This window comes from Octopus bimaculoides, chromosome 1, assembly GCF_001194135.2.
Source record: "Octopus bimaculoides isolate UCB-OBI-ISO-001 chromosome 1, ASM119413v2, whole genome shotgun sequence".
Lineage (NCBI taxonomy): Eukaryota > Metazoa > Mollusca > Cephalopoda > Octopoda > Octopodidae > Octopus > Octopus bimaculoides.
This window is the reverse complement of record NC_068981.1, coordinates 74,653,299-74,669,432: the sequence shown is the minus strand read 5'-3', so window position 1 is coordinate 74,669,432 and position 16,134 is coordinate 74,653,299. Positions and strand designations below refer to the sequence as shown.

At 36.0% G+C, this 16,134-nt stretch overlaps 1 protein-coding gene across 1 annotated transcript in view; it reads right to left on the bottom strand.

The window, feature by feature from the left end:
- Positions 1–16,134, bottom strand: part of LOC106882600 (laminin subunit gamma-1) — a 193,927-nt gene that overhangs the window by 26,372 nt on the left and 151,421 nt on the right. Inside the window, exons 6-15 of the mRNA XM_052977280.1 lie at positions 14,004–14,121; positions 12,092–12,199; positions 10,529–10,665; positions 9,090–9,212; positions 7,893–8,198; positions 5,235–5,456; positions 3,580–3,765; positions 1,074–1,203; positions 766–878; positions 7–75 (exon numbers count right to left, since the gene is read on the bottom strand). Of these exons, the coding sequence (XP_052833240.1) occupies positions 7–75; positions 766–878; positions 1,074–1,203; positions 3,580–3,765; positions 5,235–5,456; positions 7,893–8,198; positions 9,090–9,212; positions 10,529–10,665; positions 12,092–12,199; positions 14,004–14,121 (1,512 nt within the window). The remainder of the gene's footprint in view (positions 1–6; positions 76–765; positions 879–1,073; positions 1,204–3,579; positions 3,766–5,234; positions 5,457–7,892; positions 8,199–9,089; positions 9,213–10,528; positions 10,666–12,091; positions 12,200–14,003; positions 14,122–16,134) is intronic.

Here is a 16,134-nt window from a genome sequence, read left to right as displayed (position 1 = left end):
ATGGACACTGTCCATTTCTTGGATCACAAGAATACATTCCAGTGTGAAGGATTCCTTTGGGATTACAATTACAGGCTGAAATTAGAGAGAAAACAAGAGATATACAAAGTGACTAAAAGAAAAAAGAAATTTCAAAGGATTTATAAAAAGAAAACAGAAAATATTTAAATTCTGTTTTTGAGTGTGTTTGTTGTGGTGCTTTTTATATTAATTCATCTTGCCAATCTGTCCTTAGACTTTAAGTTACTTTTCACATCCACTTTGTTAAAACATCTATTTTCTGAATGCCTTAATTGTTTTGAATCAAAACATTTCACAAATCAAAAACTTCCATAAATCTTACTGCAATGCATTTATATGGCCACGTCCTCTTCAGAAGTATTGTTTTAAAGCATCCCCTCAAGAATTCTAACTATTCTTTCTCTAATCATGCATGCTCTTCTAAATAAGATGCATCAGCCTCTATTATTTAAAGACTTATAAAGGCGGTGAGGTAGCAGAATCATTAGAACACCAGAAAAATGCTAAGCAGCATTTCTTGTGATTCTTCACATTCTGAATAGAAATTCTGCCAAAGTCAGTTTTGCCTTTCATCCTTTCAGGATCAATAACGTAAGTACCAGTTGAACATCAAGGTCAATGTAATCAACTAAGCACCCTCCTGCAAAATTTCAGGCTTTGTGACTGTAGTAGAAAGAATTATTTAAAGACATGTAGCCTGCATGAAGGGTGTATAAATAAGAATCAATTCATGTTGTAACTAACCTTTACATTGTCCCTTTGGCAAAGCAAGAGCATCACCATAATAATTGGGTAAACATCTTTCACAGTAAAAGCCAGCAGTATTGTGAAGACATATCAAGCATTCACCAGTGGTCCTGTTTAGCAATAAATAAATATAAATCAAGTATACATTTTCAAAAAGTAATCCTCATCAATTTGCACTTCTTTCTGTTTTTTTTTTAATTTCATGCTGGGCAAAAGGAACAAAATGAATATTGTACAGCACTGAACAGGGACTAAAAAGCTGTCAAGTCTGAAATGAATTGAAATGAAAATATGCTACTTCTTACCTGTTACAGTTACCCACAGCATTCAAATCGATGTTGCTGTTGCAAGGACAGGGCTTGCAAGTGGTGCGAGGACCATAACGTCCGGTTGGATCACCGTAGTAACCATCCAAACAAACTTGGCATAGATCACCTGTATGAATATAGCATGGAAATAATAGTGTCTTGATTTCCAAATAAAAATTTATTCCATTCTTTCAGGAATGGTAAATTCTCAAAATATCACCTTTAAAACGTTTACATCATTATAACACCAAACTGCTTTGAAAATTGTTAAGAATTTTTATTCTTTTTATTTTTTTACACATTTCAATCATTTGACTGTGGCCATGCTGGAGCCCCACCTCAAAGGATTTCAGTCTTAGAAATCAACCACAGGACTTATTCTTTGTAAACCCGGTACTTATTCTATCGGTTTCTTTTGCTGAACCAATAAGTTACAGCGACATAAGAACACCAACATCAATTGTCAAGTAATGATGGGGGGGACGAACACAGACACAAAGACACACACACAAATATATATATATATATATTTGCCTTTCCCTTGGATAACACTGGTGGCGTGGACAAGGGAGGCTGGTATGCACAGGCAACTGCTGGTCTTCCATAAACAACTTTGCCTGGACCTGTGCCTGGGAGGGTAACTTTCTAGGTGCAATCCCATGGTCAGTCATGACCGAAGGGGGTCTCAGCAAAAGAGAGAGAGAGACAGACAGACAGACAGATATATAGATAAAGATATATGATGGGCTTTTTTTCAGTTTCCGGCTACCAAATCCACTCACAAGGCTTCGGTTTGCCTGAGGCTATAGTAGTAAACACTTGCCCAAGGTGTCATGCAGTGGGACTGAACCCAGAACACCATGTGGTTAGGAAGCAAGCTTCTTACCACACAGCCATGCCCAAAGACTTTTTTTTTTTTCTGAAGACAGCTAGAGATTTTCTGCTCAAGCTTGCTTAACCTGTTGAGACAGTAGTCAGAATCCTCTTAACACACATTCAGTTAGCTTAGAATGAGGAGAACATTTTTTTTTTTCAATTCAACCATTTATTATCTAGGGATCCCTTTGATTACTATTTTATTCTGATGGATGCACCCATAGCCATTTGATGCTTAAAAAGTAGTCTTATAGAAACTTCTTTCAAAATTCCTATTTTGCTTTTCACACATTCTTATGTAGGTTGAACTGTGCAAAATGTTAGAGAAAACGCAGCTATTTCTTGCAATATATACCAATACATACATCTAGAGCAAAATTTTTCAGGGGCCCTTAAAATACTATTATGCATCCCCACTTTACTATTTTGTTATGTGGACCCCAAAAATCTGATATGAACCCTTAGGGACCATATGGACCCTGACTGAAAACTACTGGTCTACACAGTTCATGAAGAAAATGTTTCTAAATATAAATTTACTTTTAACTATATTATTCAATAGAGTATGACTTAACATTCACTATGGTCCATAAATCGGTAGTGGGCCATTCAGTACATGTTGTGCATTACTTCATATATTTGTACAGGATCTCTGTTCACCTTGTAAACAAATAGTTGTTGGTGAGTTTATCATAGATCAACTAGCAATGTTAACTGTGATAGATCAACATCTCATTCAAAAAGAGATGGTTCCATGAAAGTGGAACTAATAAATTGTCACTATAAGTCCTACAGCACTTGAGATTTCATAACGAGTAAGAAGGAAAGTAAGTATATATAGATAGCAGGTATATTGTCCAGTCATCAAATTGCAGTTTCTTATGAGTCACAGAGTTAATGGAATACAATAAAAAAAAAAGTTTCCCTCAGTGGACAGTTATTACAAGGGAGATAATTTCTTCAAAATGTTAGGCAAGATTAGAAGTTTGAATTTGAAATTAAGAGATTATAAGAAAAAAGCAAAGCACAGAATTCACAGTTGGAAATTTAAGATGTTAGCAATACAATTACAGAGATTGACATTCAGCTGATTCAATGAATATTTCAAGACTTTCAGTTTGTTGTTTCATTCAAGACATGTTGTAACAAATTGTATCAAAAGAGGGAATTGCTTCAACAGTTGTTGCCATTTGACAAAGCAATAACAAGAACCTAACACAGAAGCAGTGAAACTAAAACGATTATTTCTTCAAAGTCTCAAAGTTACTCATTTTTTAACACTTGCTATTGATTTATAATTGAAGAACAGAGAACCGGGGAGCTGTACAGTAAAACAATACTGCTCTTTTGAAAAGGTTCAGTAACAACATCATCATCATTATCATCATTTAACGTCCATGTTCCATGCTGGCATGGGTTGGACGGGAGCTGCACCAGGTTACAATCTTTGGTATGGTTTCTATGGTTGGATGCCCTTCCTAATGTCAACCATGCCAAAAGTGGTTCTGAAATACACATTAATTTATTTGGGAAAGGATATGTAACAAAACAATTCCCTGAAATTATGAAAGTCACATGAATCCAACCATTCAACAAAATAGTTAGATTTTAAAAACGAGTTACTTACCTCCATAACCTTGTGGACAGTTTGTACAATGAACATCTTTATTGTCAAGCTGTATACAGGTGCCATTATTAGGACAAGGACAGGGTCTACAGTCATTTGGAGTTCCACCTTTGGCATCACCATAGAAACCTTCCAAACATTGTTCACAGTTACGGCCAGCAGTGTTATGCTTGCAGATACAACGACCTAAAATTAAACATTATACATAAATACATAAATGTGTGTGTAAATACATACATACATATATATATACATACATATAATCATCACCATCGTCATTATTCAATGCCCACTTTTCCATGGTTCTCAAATTTTATTTTAGACAGATTTTCTACAGCCAGATGTCTTTCCTGTCACCAATCCCCACTTGTTCCAGGCAAGCTAATATTACCTCATGGACAAACATGTTCCCACACATTATTGAAAATGAATGACACTGCTTGTGTGACAGTGACACTTATTTACAACTATCATGCAATGTCTAGATAAGGACACAAAATCACACACACACACACATATATATATATACAAAAGGTTCTTTCAGTTTCCATTGTTAAATTCACACACAGATCTTTGGTTGGCCTGGAGTTATTGTAGAAGACGCCCAAAGTGCCACATGGTGGGACTGAACCCAGAACCATGTTGTTGGGCAGTAAACTTCTTACCACACAGCCATGCCTGCACTTATGTGTGAGCGCATTTTGAATTACACATAAAATATCCATCACAGAAATAAACAAAGAAGACCAATGATTCATCATACTTTGCATATAAAACCTCAGTTTTTAATTTAAATAAAAAAAAAAAAGACAAGAGACAGCACTGTATTCAATCAAGGTTACATAATAATCACAATTTAGGTTCATTACTGGTCAGCTGGATATAATGTTAGATTATTAACCAAATATTCCTTGAAACATATCTCCCCATCACCAACACTAATTGAGTTTGTGACAAAAGTATTCAACTCTCTCTCTCTCTCTCACACACTGATTTATCTGGCTGTAGTTAAGTAACATGAGTACATACTTCTCACACTACATGAAACAGGAGAACTGCATTGTGAATTTCACAATTGTCTATAGTCATTGTTATCATATACTTTACAGACTATGAAAAAAAATATGCAGACCATTTCATATTAAAAAAATTCTATCACCTGTACAGCTCAAGTAGAATCATCGTATATGTTATAATTCCAACATAACATTTTTTGGGGTTTTTTTTCATAATGGTACAGGTTGAGCAGTTCTTTTGTTTCAATTCATTTTGAAAATAGTAAAGAATTTAGTAAAATAACTCAGTTGTTATTAAGCTGAAATTTGGAACATAAATTATCGCAGAATTTTGATACAAGGCTTCAATTTATATGACTTAAATGATTAGTTTTTCTCAAACAACCGGGAGTGGTCTCTGGTGATTCAGTATCAGATTTTCATCATATGAAACAGTTAACTTGGACAAGCTTGTTTTTTGCTACTTCATTCCATTTTTTTTCTCTTCATTTTGTTTCCATATTCCTTTCTGTCAAACAGCATTGGCTCGAAACATCAAAGACATATTCATTTTGCTTGAGCGTCAAACTAATACACCTTGTTTGTTGTACATTTGGACCATTCATAAACTATTGCTTAACAATAAAAAAGAATACTTACCAGTATTAACGTCACAATCATCAGAGTGACCATTGCAAACACATGGTATACATCGGGCAAAAGGACCACCATTGGGAGGATCTCTTCTATAGCCTGGAGAACAAGACTGGCAGTTTTCTCCTAAGTAAGCATCAGGGCAAGTACATTGTTCTACCCAAGAAGCCGGCTTGCCAGATGCATAACCTGCAGTCTCTAGCCTGACATCATCAATAAATCCAGTACCTATGGAGAAAAACAAAGATAATATATGTATAAACATATTTTTATATATATATATACATATTTTTATACATACACATATATACATATAACGGAAAATAGCTTTTGTGCATGGAAGATGCACAGGCACAATTAACACCAAAAATGTACAGAAAATAGACTCCATCAACTGCCAGGGGTGTAAGCTAGAGGTAGTAGATAGCTTCCATTATCTAGGTGACCAAATTAGTAGTGGAGACTGATGCTCCGAGAGAGTAGCTGTGAGAATAAGATTAGGCTGGGCAAAATTCAGAGAGTTTTTACCTCTGCTGGCAACAAAGGCCTCTATCTCAGAGTGAAAGTTAGATTGTATGATGCTTGTGTGCGAACAGCTATGCTACACAGCAATGAAACATGGACTGTAACAGCTGAAAGAAATGAAGCCAGTATACTTCGCTGGATGTACAATGTCAGTGTACATATTTGACAGAGTGTAAGCATCTTGAGTGAAAAGTTGGGCATAAGAGGCATCAGATGTGGTGTGCAAGAGAGACAACTGTGCTGGTATGGTCATGTAATGCATATAAACGAGGACAACTGCGTAAAGAAGTGCCAATCTCTAACAGTGGAGGGAACCTGTGGTAGAGGTAGCCCCAGAAAGACATAGGATGAGCAGGATCTTCAAACTCTGGGCCTCACAGAAGTAATGACTAGTGACTGAGACCTTTGGCAATAAGCTGTACTTGAGAAGAGCCATCAAGCCAAGTGAAATTGTAGTCCTGGCTGATGCTTGTGTCACGTAACTGGAACGCATGCTAGTGGTATGGGAAAAGCACCTTTCGAGTGTTAGGCCTTACAGAGGCAAAGTGATTGATCCAGTGATGTGCAAAGCTCCTTTCAAGTGCTCGGCTGCAAAGAGGCAATGACCGAGATCTTTGGCATTAAGTCATGCTTGAGAAGAAGATCCATCAAGCCAAGTAAAATTGCAGTCATGGCAGATACTGGTGTCATGTCAGTGGCACATAAAAGCATTACACTCTTGGAGTGGTTGGCATTAGGAAGTGCATCCAGCTGCAGAAACTACACCAAATCAGGCAGGAGTCTGGTACAGCCTTCCAGCTTACCAGCCCTGGTCAAAGTGTCCAGCCCATGCCAGCATGGACAACGGATACTAAATGATGATGATGATATAAAATAGTAGTGTAATATATGGATTCATAGAACCCGTACATGACATATATCACAAAAAGCTCTAAAAAATTTCGTATATATATACGTAGAGTTGAATTATTGGTGCAACTGTGATGTTCTGGAGATCAGAGGAGCTAGCTTTCTTCATCTACATTGATTTGTGAATATGCAATTGTATTGCATAATGTGTAGTACGCACATTAATGCAGACATGTAAACATTATTTAATATACACTGAAATTATTATTACATGAAGGAGGCTATGAAACAGCTGTAACCCTAAGGATGCCAAATGGTTAAATAAATATATTCACCTCTCATATCTTCTGACTTTTTATGGCTTATAAATATATATATATATATATATATATATATATATCACCATCATATATATATATATATGTTTTCATAATAATAGTAAAAATAAATTATATAGCTGTACAAGCTAGCATCCACGGTTACAAAGTGATTAACAATGAAAGTTCCTTGGAGCTGGTTAGTCTCATACCTCCAGCACTGAGGCAGCCCAGACACACTTGTATTTCCACTTTGTTGCTCATGACGAGTCTGAGCAGTTTGCCAACACAAACCATTATGTCCAATCATTGATACCTTCAAAAACAGGCAGATGGAGGAAGAGGAGGAGGATGGGGATAGAAAGTGAAAGTAAATAGTGAGCAAGGCAGGATGAAACAACAGGATAAAGACAGACAGAGGAGCACAAAAGAGAGAGAGGAATGCAAAAAGTGAGATATGAGAGAGAGAGGGGGGTTGAATAAAGACAGAGTGCAGAAAGATAGAGGAAGTAGAAAAAGTACTGAGAGAGGGAGAAGAGAGAGGGAGTGAGAAGAAAGAAAGGGAGAGAGAGGAAAAAGTAAGAGAGAAAGAGGAGGAATATAGTAGAGAGAAGAGATAGGAAAAGGGAGGAGATAAGTATACAGGAGAGAGAGAAGAAAGAAAGAAAGAAAGAAAAAAAGAAAGAAAGAAAGGAAGGAGAATCAAGAGTCAATGAAGAGAAAGAAAGAGGAGAATCAAGAGTCGATGTAAAAGAGAAAGAAAGAGGAGAATCAAGAATCAAATGAAGAGGAGAAAGGGAAAATCAAAAGTTAGTGAAGAAGAGAAGGAAACAGAAGAATCAAGAGTCAAGGACAGAGTATAAGTAATAAATCAATTAAAAGTATAACAAAACAATAAAAAAAAGGTAAAATGAGAAACACAAAGAAATAAAAGAAAAGCAAAGAAAATGTAATAGTAAAGAAAATATAATACCATCTGTATTATATGTTCCTTTGACTTTGATGGCTGTCAAATTGGAAAGAAGAGCAATGAAATCTTGGGAACGCAGTCTTGGTTGCCACTTGTAATCTTGATGTTCGTGGAGACGGAATCGGAAAGTCTGTTCCTTTGTGTTAGGAGTTGGATTTCCCTGAGAGAATATTGGAGTTGATATCATCTGACCATCACTGCCAACTAAAACAACATCCATTATTGATGGTCTGGAACGGTCATCACTGGTCTGGAGTTTGAAACTTAAAAACTGGTTATAGCTGTGACGCTGGTCATGTAAGTAGCGCTCTGTAAAACAAAATTTATTCAATCAGAGAAATAAATATTATATATACACACACACGCACACACATCTCATCATCATCATCATTTAATGCTCACATTTGGTTGGATGGTTTGACAAAAGCTGGCAAGCCAGAGGGCTGTAACAAACCCTATGGCATGTTTTGGCATGGTTTCAATTAAAGTGCATTTTATATATGTGTGCATGTATGTATATATATATGTGTGTGTGTGTGTGTGTGTGTATGTGTGTATGTGTGTGTGTGTGTGTGTGTGTGTGTGTGTGTGTGTGTGTGTGTGTGTGTGTGTGTGTGTGTGTGTGTGTGTATTAAAGAAAGCAAAAAATAAAACAAAAATGAGTGTTCAGTATGTTGGCCACAGGAATTTCTGTCAAAGAGGCAGGGTCAAACAAAGTTGTACATCATCTCCGTTTTTCTCTCACATGCACACTCTTTCTCTCCCATTCTTATTATTACTCCCACTGCCACCATCTACACTGCTACTTTTAATAAAACATCATCAACTCTCCCTAAATTTCTTTGTCTCTCTGTTTTCCTTTCTCTCTCTCTCTCTCTCTCTGTCTTTGCCACCACCCTCACCATCCCTAAGCCTACTATTACTCTCACTCCAGCACAAAGAATAGTAGCAGTGTCATTGAATAGTGAGAGAGGGGAGTCAGAATGTGACACACTGACACACAGAAATTAGTTTTCGTATTTATTATATTAGATGATGACTGCAGCTAGATATTGAGTAAAGCCATTGTTAAAGAGTTCTCTTAAACATAAGCAACTGAGTAGCACAGGTGCACAGATATATATATATATATATATATATATACATATATTACATACATTTTATTTCAAGTAGAAGAAAGAAGAAAGAAAAATTGCCTACCTGGGGCTATGAAGTAAATGATTTCATTGCCTTTTGCCGCCACTCCGATCTTCTTAGTTATTGCATTAAACTGAGTAGGAATTTCTTTGTTTCCTCGGTCAGCTGCTTTCCATCTTTGTCTTCCTTTAATCAACAATAACAAATTATCTTAGAGAATTATAAATTATATTCATTCAGAGATTTTTTTTCTTTTAGTTTCATTATTATGACAGTTGAAACCTCCAGACTTTATACCAAGTATGTGCAAACTTTTTCAGGAAGTGGGCCACAAGAGACATGGCTCATCATTAGCTGGGCCACTTCTAAAAAAGATTCAAGGTAATTTTTCCATTGACATGACATTCAGAAAATTCTGCAGGCTGCATGTGGCCCATGGCCTTCAGTTTGCTTATGACTGCCTTAGACTATAACAAACTAAACATACTGTTGCCTAAATCTTGCATTAAATATTTTTTAAAACTTTAAAATAAAATTTATTGTTCTGATCATATATGAATCATTTATAACTTATTTTAAAATTTCAGTCAAGTTATTCCAGCATTAAGAGATGTCATTATGAGCAGAGCCTTCAATATGCAAGACCTATAAAATTGTACTTAGCATCTTGTTCTTCAAGTTATATCAACCTGAGGATGGGATTAAAAAAATCTTTTATCTTCATTTAGGTATTTATAATTTATCAATATGGCACTAAAGAAATGGCATAAAAAACTGGCATTCCATCAGTTACAAGAAGGGTTCCAGTTGATCCCAGCAGCAGAACAGCCAGCTCTTGAACTTAATGTGCAAGTGGCCAAGCACTCCACAGACACGCATACCCTTAAAAGAGCTCTCAGGGTGATTCAGCATGACACAAAAGGTGACAAGGTTGGCCCTTTGAAATACGGGTATTACTCATTTTTGCCAGTTGACTGGATTGGAGTAACATGAAATAAAGCCTCTTTGTGAAGACAGACGCAATGTGCCACCAGGAATCAAACTCACAACCTTCAGATTGAGAGCCGAATACCTCTAAACACAAAGCCATATGCCTTCACAAAAGAAATGTCATAAAACACATAAGCTAACTGCCTTATTATCTTGACCATTTGCTTCATATGATGATGCAAAATTATAAATATTTAAAACTTTCTAAACTTAAAAAATACCTTTTAAAGACAAGATATATTTTTAACCTTTTAGCATTCAGATTATTCTGTCAAATGTAATGCTTTTTTTATATTCAAATTGATTTTTAATTAAACATGCATTATCTTGTAGCTTCAAAATTTTGATAATGTGACTATATCTTTAGAATGATACTGAAGGGTAGATATGATAGGCTGTATCTGGCTGGTTGGGTATTTTTGAGAAATTGAATGGATTTACAAAAACTTTTAATTATGAAAGACAAAACTGACAATTCATGAGCAAAGAAAGGAACAAAAATGGAAACCAACCATTACTGAACTGGCTGAGAATTGAGCGACCATAGAAGCCATTTGCAGATTGACAAGAGGAAGAATGACCATAACAGAAACAGGCAATGCAGCCAAATTTATTGTTTTCTTCCATTCCAAAGAAACCATTTTTACACCTTTTATTTAAAGGTAAAAGAAAAGAGAATATTAGACAAGTTTATATTTTGCACATGTACAAAATGCGTGTGTGCGCACGCACATGTAAATACAGATAGCTATGTGTACATGTGGGTATGAACAGTTTATTGCATATGAATGTAGGTGCAGTCAAAGATAGTGGCCTTGCTATTTCGAGCACGATAATATGTGGGGAGGAATGTTTCCAGATCAAAATAGGAGTTACCCACCTTGGTTTCAATTACCTCCCTTGCATTTAATATAAAGAAAATTTTTTAGGATATCCTTAGATCAACGGTTCATGAACGAGGGCGGTGTCACCAGCTTGGGGAGTTGTTAGCTCACACAGAGAAAGCAAATATTATAGCGGGCTTTATGAGATGCGTTGAGTATTTAGAGGGTCGTAAAATACATTTTAAATACATAAAAAAGAAAATTTGGTAAGAATATGGATAGGGCATTATATTATCAAAGAGCAGAAACACGACCCATGATGTACCGGGGTCCAATATAATTTTATTATATAGTTTCTCACAATCTATAGCAATTTCCATGAAATTTTAACATAGGCAGCACTAGACTTGCAAATAATATGAAGGTGAACATGCTGGATGGGACGGTGAAGGACAATCTGACTAATAAAACAATGCAAAAATAAAGCTACTGTCTGATATACCATCATGATCATTGTAACTTTATGTTCATTTTTCCATTCTGGCATTGGCAGGATACAAAATTCAGTGGGTCACAGGACCATGCCAGGCTCCAATATCTTATATATGTGCGTATGTGTGTATGGGGAACATATGTGAGTGTGAGGTAGGGGCAGTCCCACTGAATGCCACTTTGGACAAGCGTTTTCTACTATAGTCCTGGGCCAACTAAAACCATGTGAATGGATCTAACAGAAAGAAACTGAAAGATCATGTGCATGTGTGTGTGTGTGTGTGTGCGTGTGTGTACCATTGTCTTGACATTATGTGATGATTTTAAATGAGCATCACCAGTATACAAGCAATTTTACACTTTTCCAGTCTTCCATGAAAAAAAGAAATGTCTGACCATTGGGGAACTATTACTTCGCTTGGAAACAGGTGAGGTTTGGTGACACGAAGAGGATTTTTGCGATAAAAGCTGGCCTCACAAACACCATCTGACTAACATAAAAGTGGATATTAAGCAATGATGGTGATCGTATGCATGCATGTGTATGTGTATACCAATACATACATGTGCATGCATATTCAAAGACCATATGTGTAAAAAATGATTCAGTGAAAGGGGCTGCTGAGCCACAGAAGGTTGACAGCCACTGTTTTAAACAATCACAACAGAATTTGTACATATGTAATGTAAAAGAATTTATATAATTTTAATATATAATTGAATAAGGAAAGAATGTAAAAATAATTTCTCTTCCATTACCTGTCACATTTCTGGCCATCAACATTTGCTTTACATGTACATTTTCCAGTTGAGGTATCACAGTAAGGAGTGTTATTCAAACTTCCTTCTGCCTTACAGTTACAGGGTCTAGAATGGGCAGTAAAAAGACAATTTAAGAAAAATAGCCAAGAAATAAAATTGACACAAATTTAGTAGAATAAAACACAATTTTTAACCAACCATAGCTACTATATCACTCATGATACATTTTTATCATGTGGTAATGATAAAGTCATCTTCTTTGGGATTTGGTGGGTTTTTTATATGCTGCATTAATAAAAAATATTTTCCTGAAAAGCAAAACACAAACCCACAGGAAAACACCATCACCACAACCAGAGCCGGATTTGCCATTGTGCTTAGGTGTGCTTAAGCACAAGGCCCTGTCGACCAGGTGAGGCCCATCTTCCTGCACCAAAAATTTTTTACAATAAATTTTTCAAATGTCAAAAATTCAAATGTTTTTCCTAAAAGTTATAAAAGTGAAATTAATCATGTGAACGCTTTTACATGTTATCTTTTAACAAAATTGTGTATAAACAATTCTCTATACAAAAGTAAGAGGTCTCATAACTTAACTAGCACAGAGCCTCATTTGTCCTAAATCCAGCACTGACCACACAACAACCACCATCATTATCACAGCATAGGCAAATATAAATCACAACATGACACCAGACACAACCATGTAGGTAGACCAACATCACTAGACTACAGACAGATGAATGCCACCTGTCCGAACAGATGGCTGGATGTCACTATAACAAATAGACACAGAGGACTCTGGAAACCAGGCAAATGGATGTCAGAAACGCAAACACACAAAGAGATGTCAATAGTCCAGACAAACACACAGATATAAGAACATTGCTAGACCAGAAAGATTATCACATATACAGAGCCTTAGACCAAACAGACTAAATAGACAGACAGATGTCACTAGCCAACCAGACAGGCAGACAAATAGACATTACCTAAGCAGACAGACACACAGACAGACAAATAGACATTACCTAAGCAGACAGACAAGACAAACATATAGCATTAGCCCAGACAAATAAACAGACATATAAACATCACTCACTGGGTCAGAAACATAAATGCCTCTAAATGAAACAGTCAGTCAGATATATAAAGGCCACTTAACCAGACAGTGAAAGAGTCACATATATAGATGTCATCCCATTCAGACAATCAAATATACGGATGTCTCTAGGCCAGACAGGTAAACGATCTGATTTCAAGACATCTCTAAATGAGATGACCAAATAGTCAGATATATAGACATCCCTAAACTAGACAAGTAATCAGATATGCATTGCCACTAAACCAGACAGAAGGATGTCACCAGAACAGACAGACAGATATAAGTCATTAAAAACAGACAGACATCATTAGATCAGACAGAGACAGATATACATTACTAGAGGATTTGCAGATACATTCCAGCATCAGACAAGTTAACCGTGGTATTTAGTTACCGCCTTTTACATTTTTAAGTCGTGCAGAGGTTAAATTTACCTTTCAACCGTCCAGTGTTGATAAAAATAAAGTACCAGTTAAACTCCTGGGGTTGCTTTATATTTTCTTACTTCAATAATTCATCCTAGATGTGGATGGAATCATGACAGAAGACAGATGGGTATCACTAGATCAAACAGACATCATCACACCACAAACACTCAGACATGTCGACATCACAGACAGACAGATTGATATCACACTACATACAGATTGACAGACACCACCACCACAGACAGTCAGATATGATCATAATCAGATATGGACATCACCAACAGACAGACAAATATCACCATACATACATAACCATCCCTCAAACAGATATATAACTATCAGAACAAACAGTTATATAAATGAGTAAACAAATTACCTGCAACCATAGTTTGAGAAGTCATAGAAGTTTGCCTGACAACGATCACATCGGTCACCAGTCACTCCAGGTTTACATTGGCATTTTCCTTGAGCATTACATTGAAGATCAACAGAACCTAGAAAGGTGATATTAAAAAAATATTAGCTTCACACTTGGGCTCAAGACAATAAATTGGAGAGGTTGGGTACAATAGTTTTGTCTTCATTACCAGACTGATCCACTGAATGAATGACAGATAAACCTAACATAAAAAACCCCTTCGGTCAGGAATGACCGTGGGATTACACCTAGAAACTTCCCTTCCAAAGCACAAGTCCAGGTAAGGCTGTTTATGGAAGAACAATAGTTACCCATGCATACCAACCTCCCCTCCCCATGCCACCGATTTTATCCAAGGAAAAGGTAAAGACCAATACACCTTGGTACCAGTGACATCGTAACTCATTTCTACAGGTGAGTGAACTGGAACAATGTGAAATAATGTGTCTTGCTCAAGAACACAACACATAGCCAAGTCTGGGAATCAAACTCATTACCTCATGGTTGTGAGCCTGACACTCTAACTACTGAGCCATGTATCTTCACATAGACCTAACATACCACCCTGCTTAACACCATCATCACTTGGTTCTTGCAAATTGATTGATTGGTATAGTGGTTCATTGATAGATTTAACATCTCATTTAGTTTAACAGTCATCACCTGGTTCTTTGTAATTGACTTCAATAGTATATTAGTTGAATGGTTGGCCTAACAGATTAGTATACTGGTGGAATGGTTGTTGCTAAGTGAGTTCAATGACTGATTGATATACCAGTTGAATGGTAGGCCTATCTCTACCACCCAGCTCAACATCATTACAACCTGGTCCTTTATAACTGATTTCAATACCTGGTTAGTACACTGGTTGAATAGTAGGCCAAACATACTACTCACTTCAGCATCTTTACCATCTGGATCTTGCTAATTGATTTCACTAGCTCATTGGTACACTGGCTGAGTATTAGCTTTAACACAGCACTCAGTTTAAGATGAATTGAAATGCTCAAAGCCATTCCCTCATCGCACCCTCATTCAAAAGTGGAATTTACAGTACAGCCAATTAACAACGATTCTTCATATGAGATTACTACTTATTTCATCAACTCTAGGTCCGTCGAAAAATAGTCAGTACTGGAAAGATTCAAAACTCTTGACTGACAAGTACAAAACTAAAGCTACAATGCACTTACTGATCTATTTGAGCATTTCAGCTAAGTTAATCCACCAGCCTACTAGAAAGGTTTTAATCTGAAGATTTAACCCTAATCGACCGACATCTGACATATTTACATGGAAATTAGGAAAGATCTCAAAACTATTTGGTACGAGGACCATGTATGGATATTAAAAGAGCCAAACTTAATGAAACTTTTTTAGTGTTAAATAATTCTATTAATCTTTATTAAATTGTAAACTCATGTAAACAAAAGCAAATTATTACCTCAAGCTATGTCTGCTTGAAAATACTTTGAATGCTGACATAAGGGACATGATCAGATTGTTTATACATTAATTCAAACATGAAGTATAGCTACAGCAGTAAAACATAAGCAGACTCTCAAATCTTTTTTTAAAGTAAAAAGGCAATATCTAAAGACAGACATAGAAACATGAAATTTTGTAACTGAATTTTTGTTTTAAATTTCAATTTGTAAACTTAATTATATTCCTCCTATATCTCCCTCTATAGTTCATATTACATCTCTCTCTCTTTCTATATATATATATATATATGAATAATAACAATAAATGGTGCAAAATGCATATAAATAAAAGTTCCTTTAATTCCTACACATGTTTCAAAATATATGAGAGCTCTTCTACAAAGAAGTAAGAACTGCCAGAATTCCACATATATTCATCTTCAGGGAATCAACATATAAAAGCAAGACAAATGCAAAATGATGAGGTAAATTACGAGCTAAGATGTTACATGGCCATATAACATCTTAGCTCATAAGTTACCTCATCATTTCGCATTTGTCTTGCTTTTATATGTTGATTCCCTGAAGATGAATATATGTGGAATTCCAGCAGCTCTTACTTCTTTGTAGAAGAGCTCACATATATTTTGAAACATGTGTAG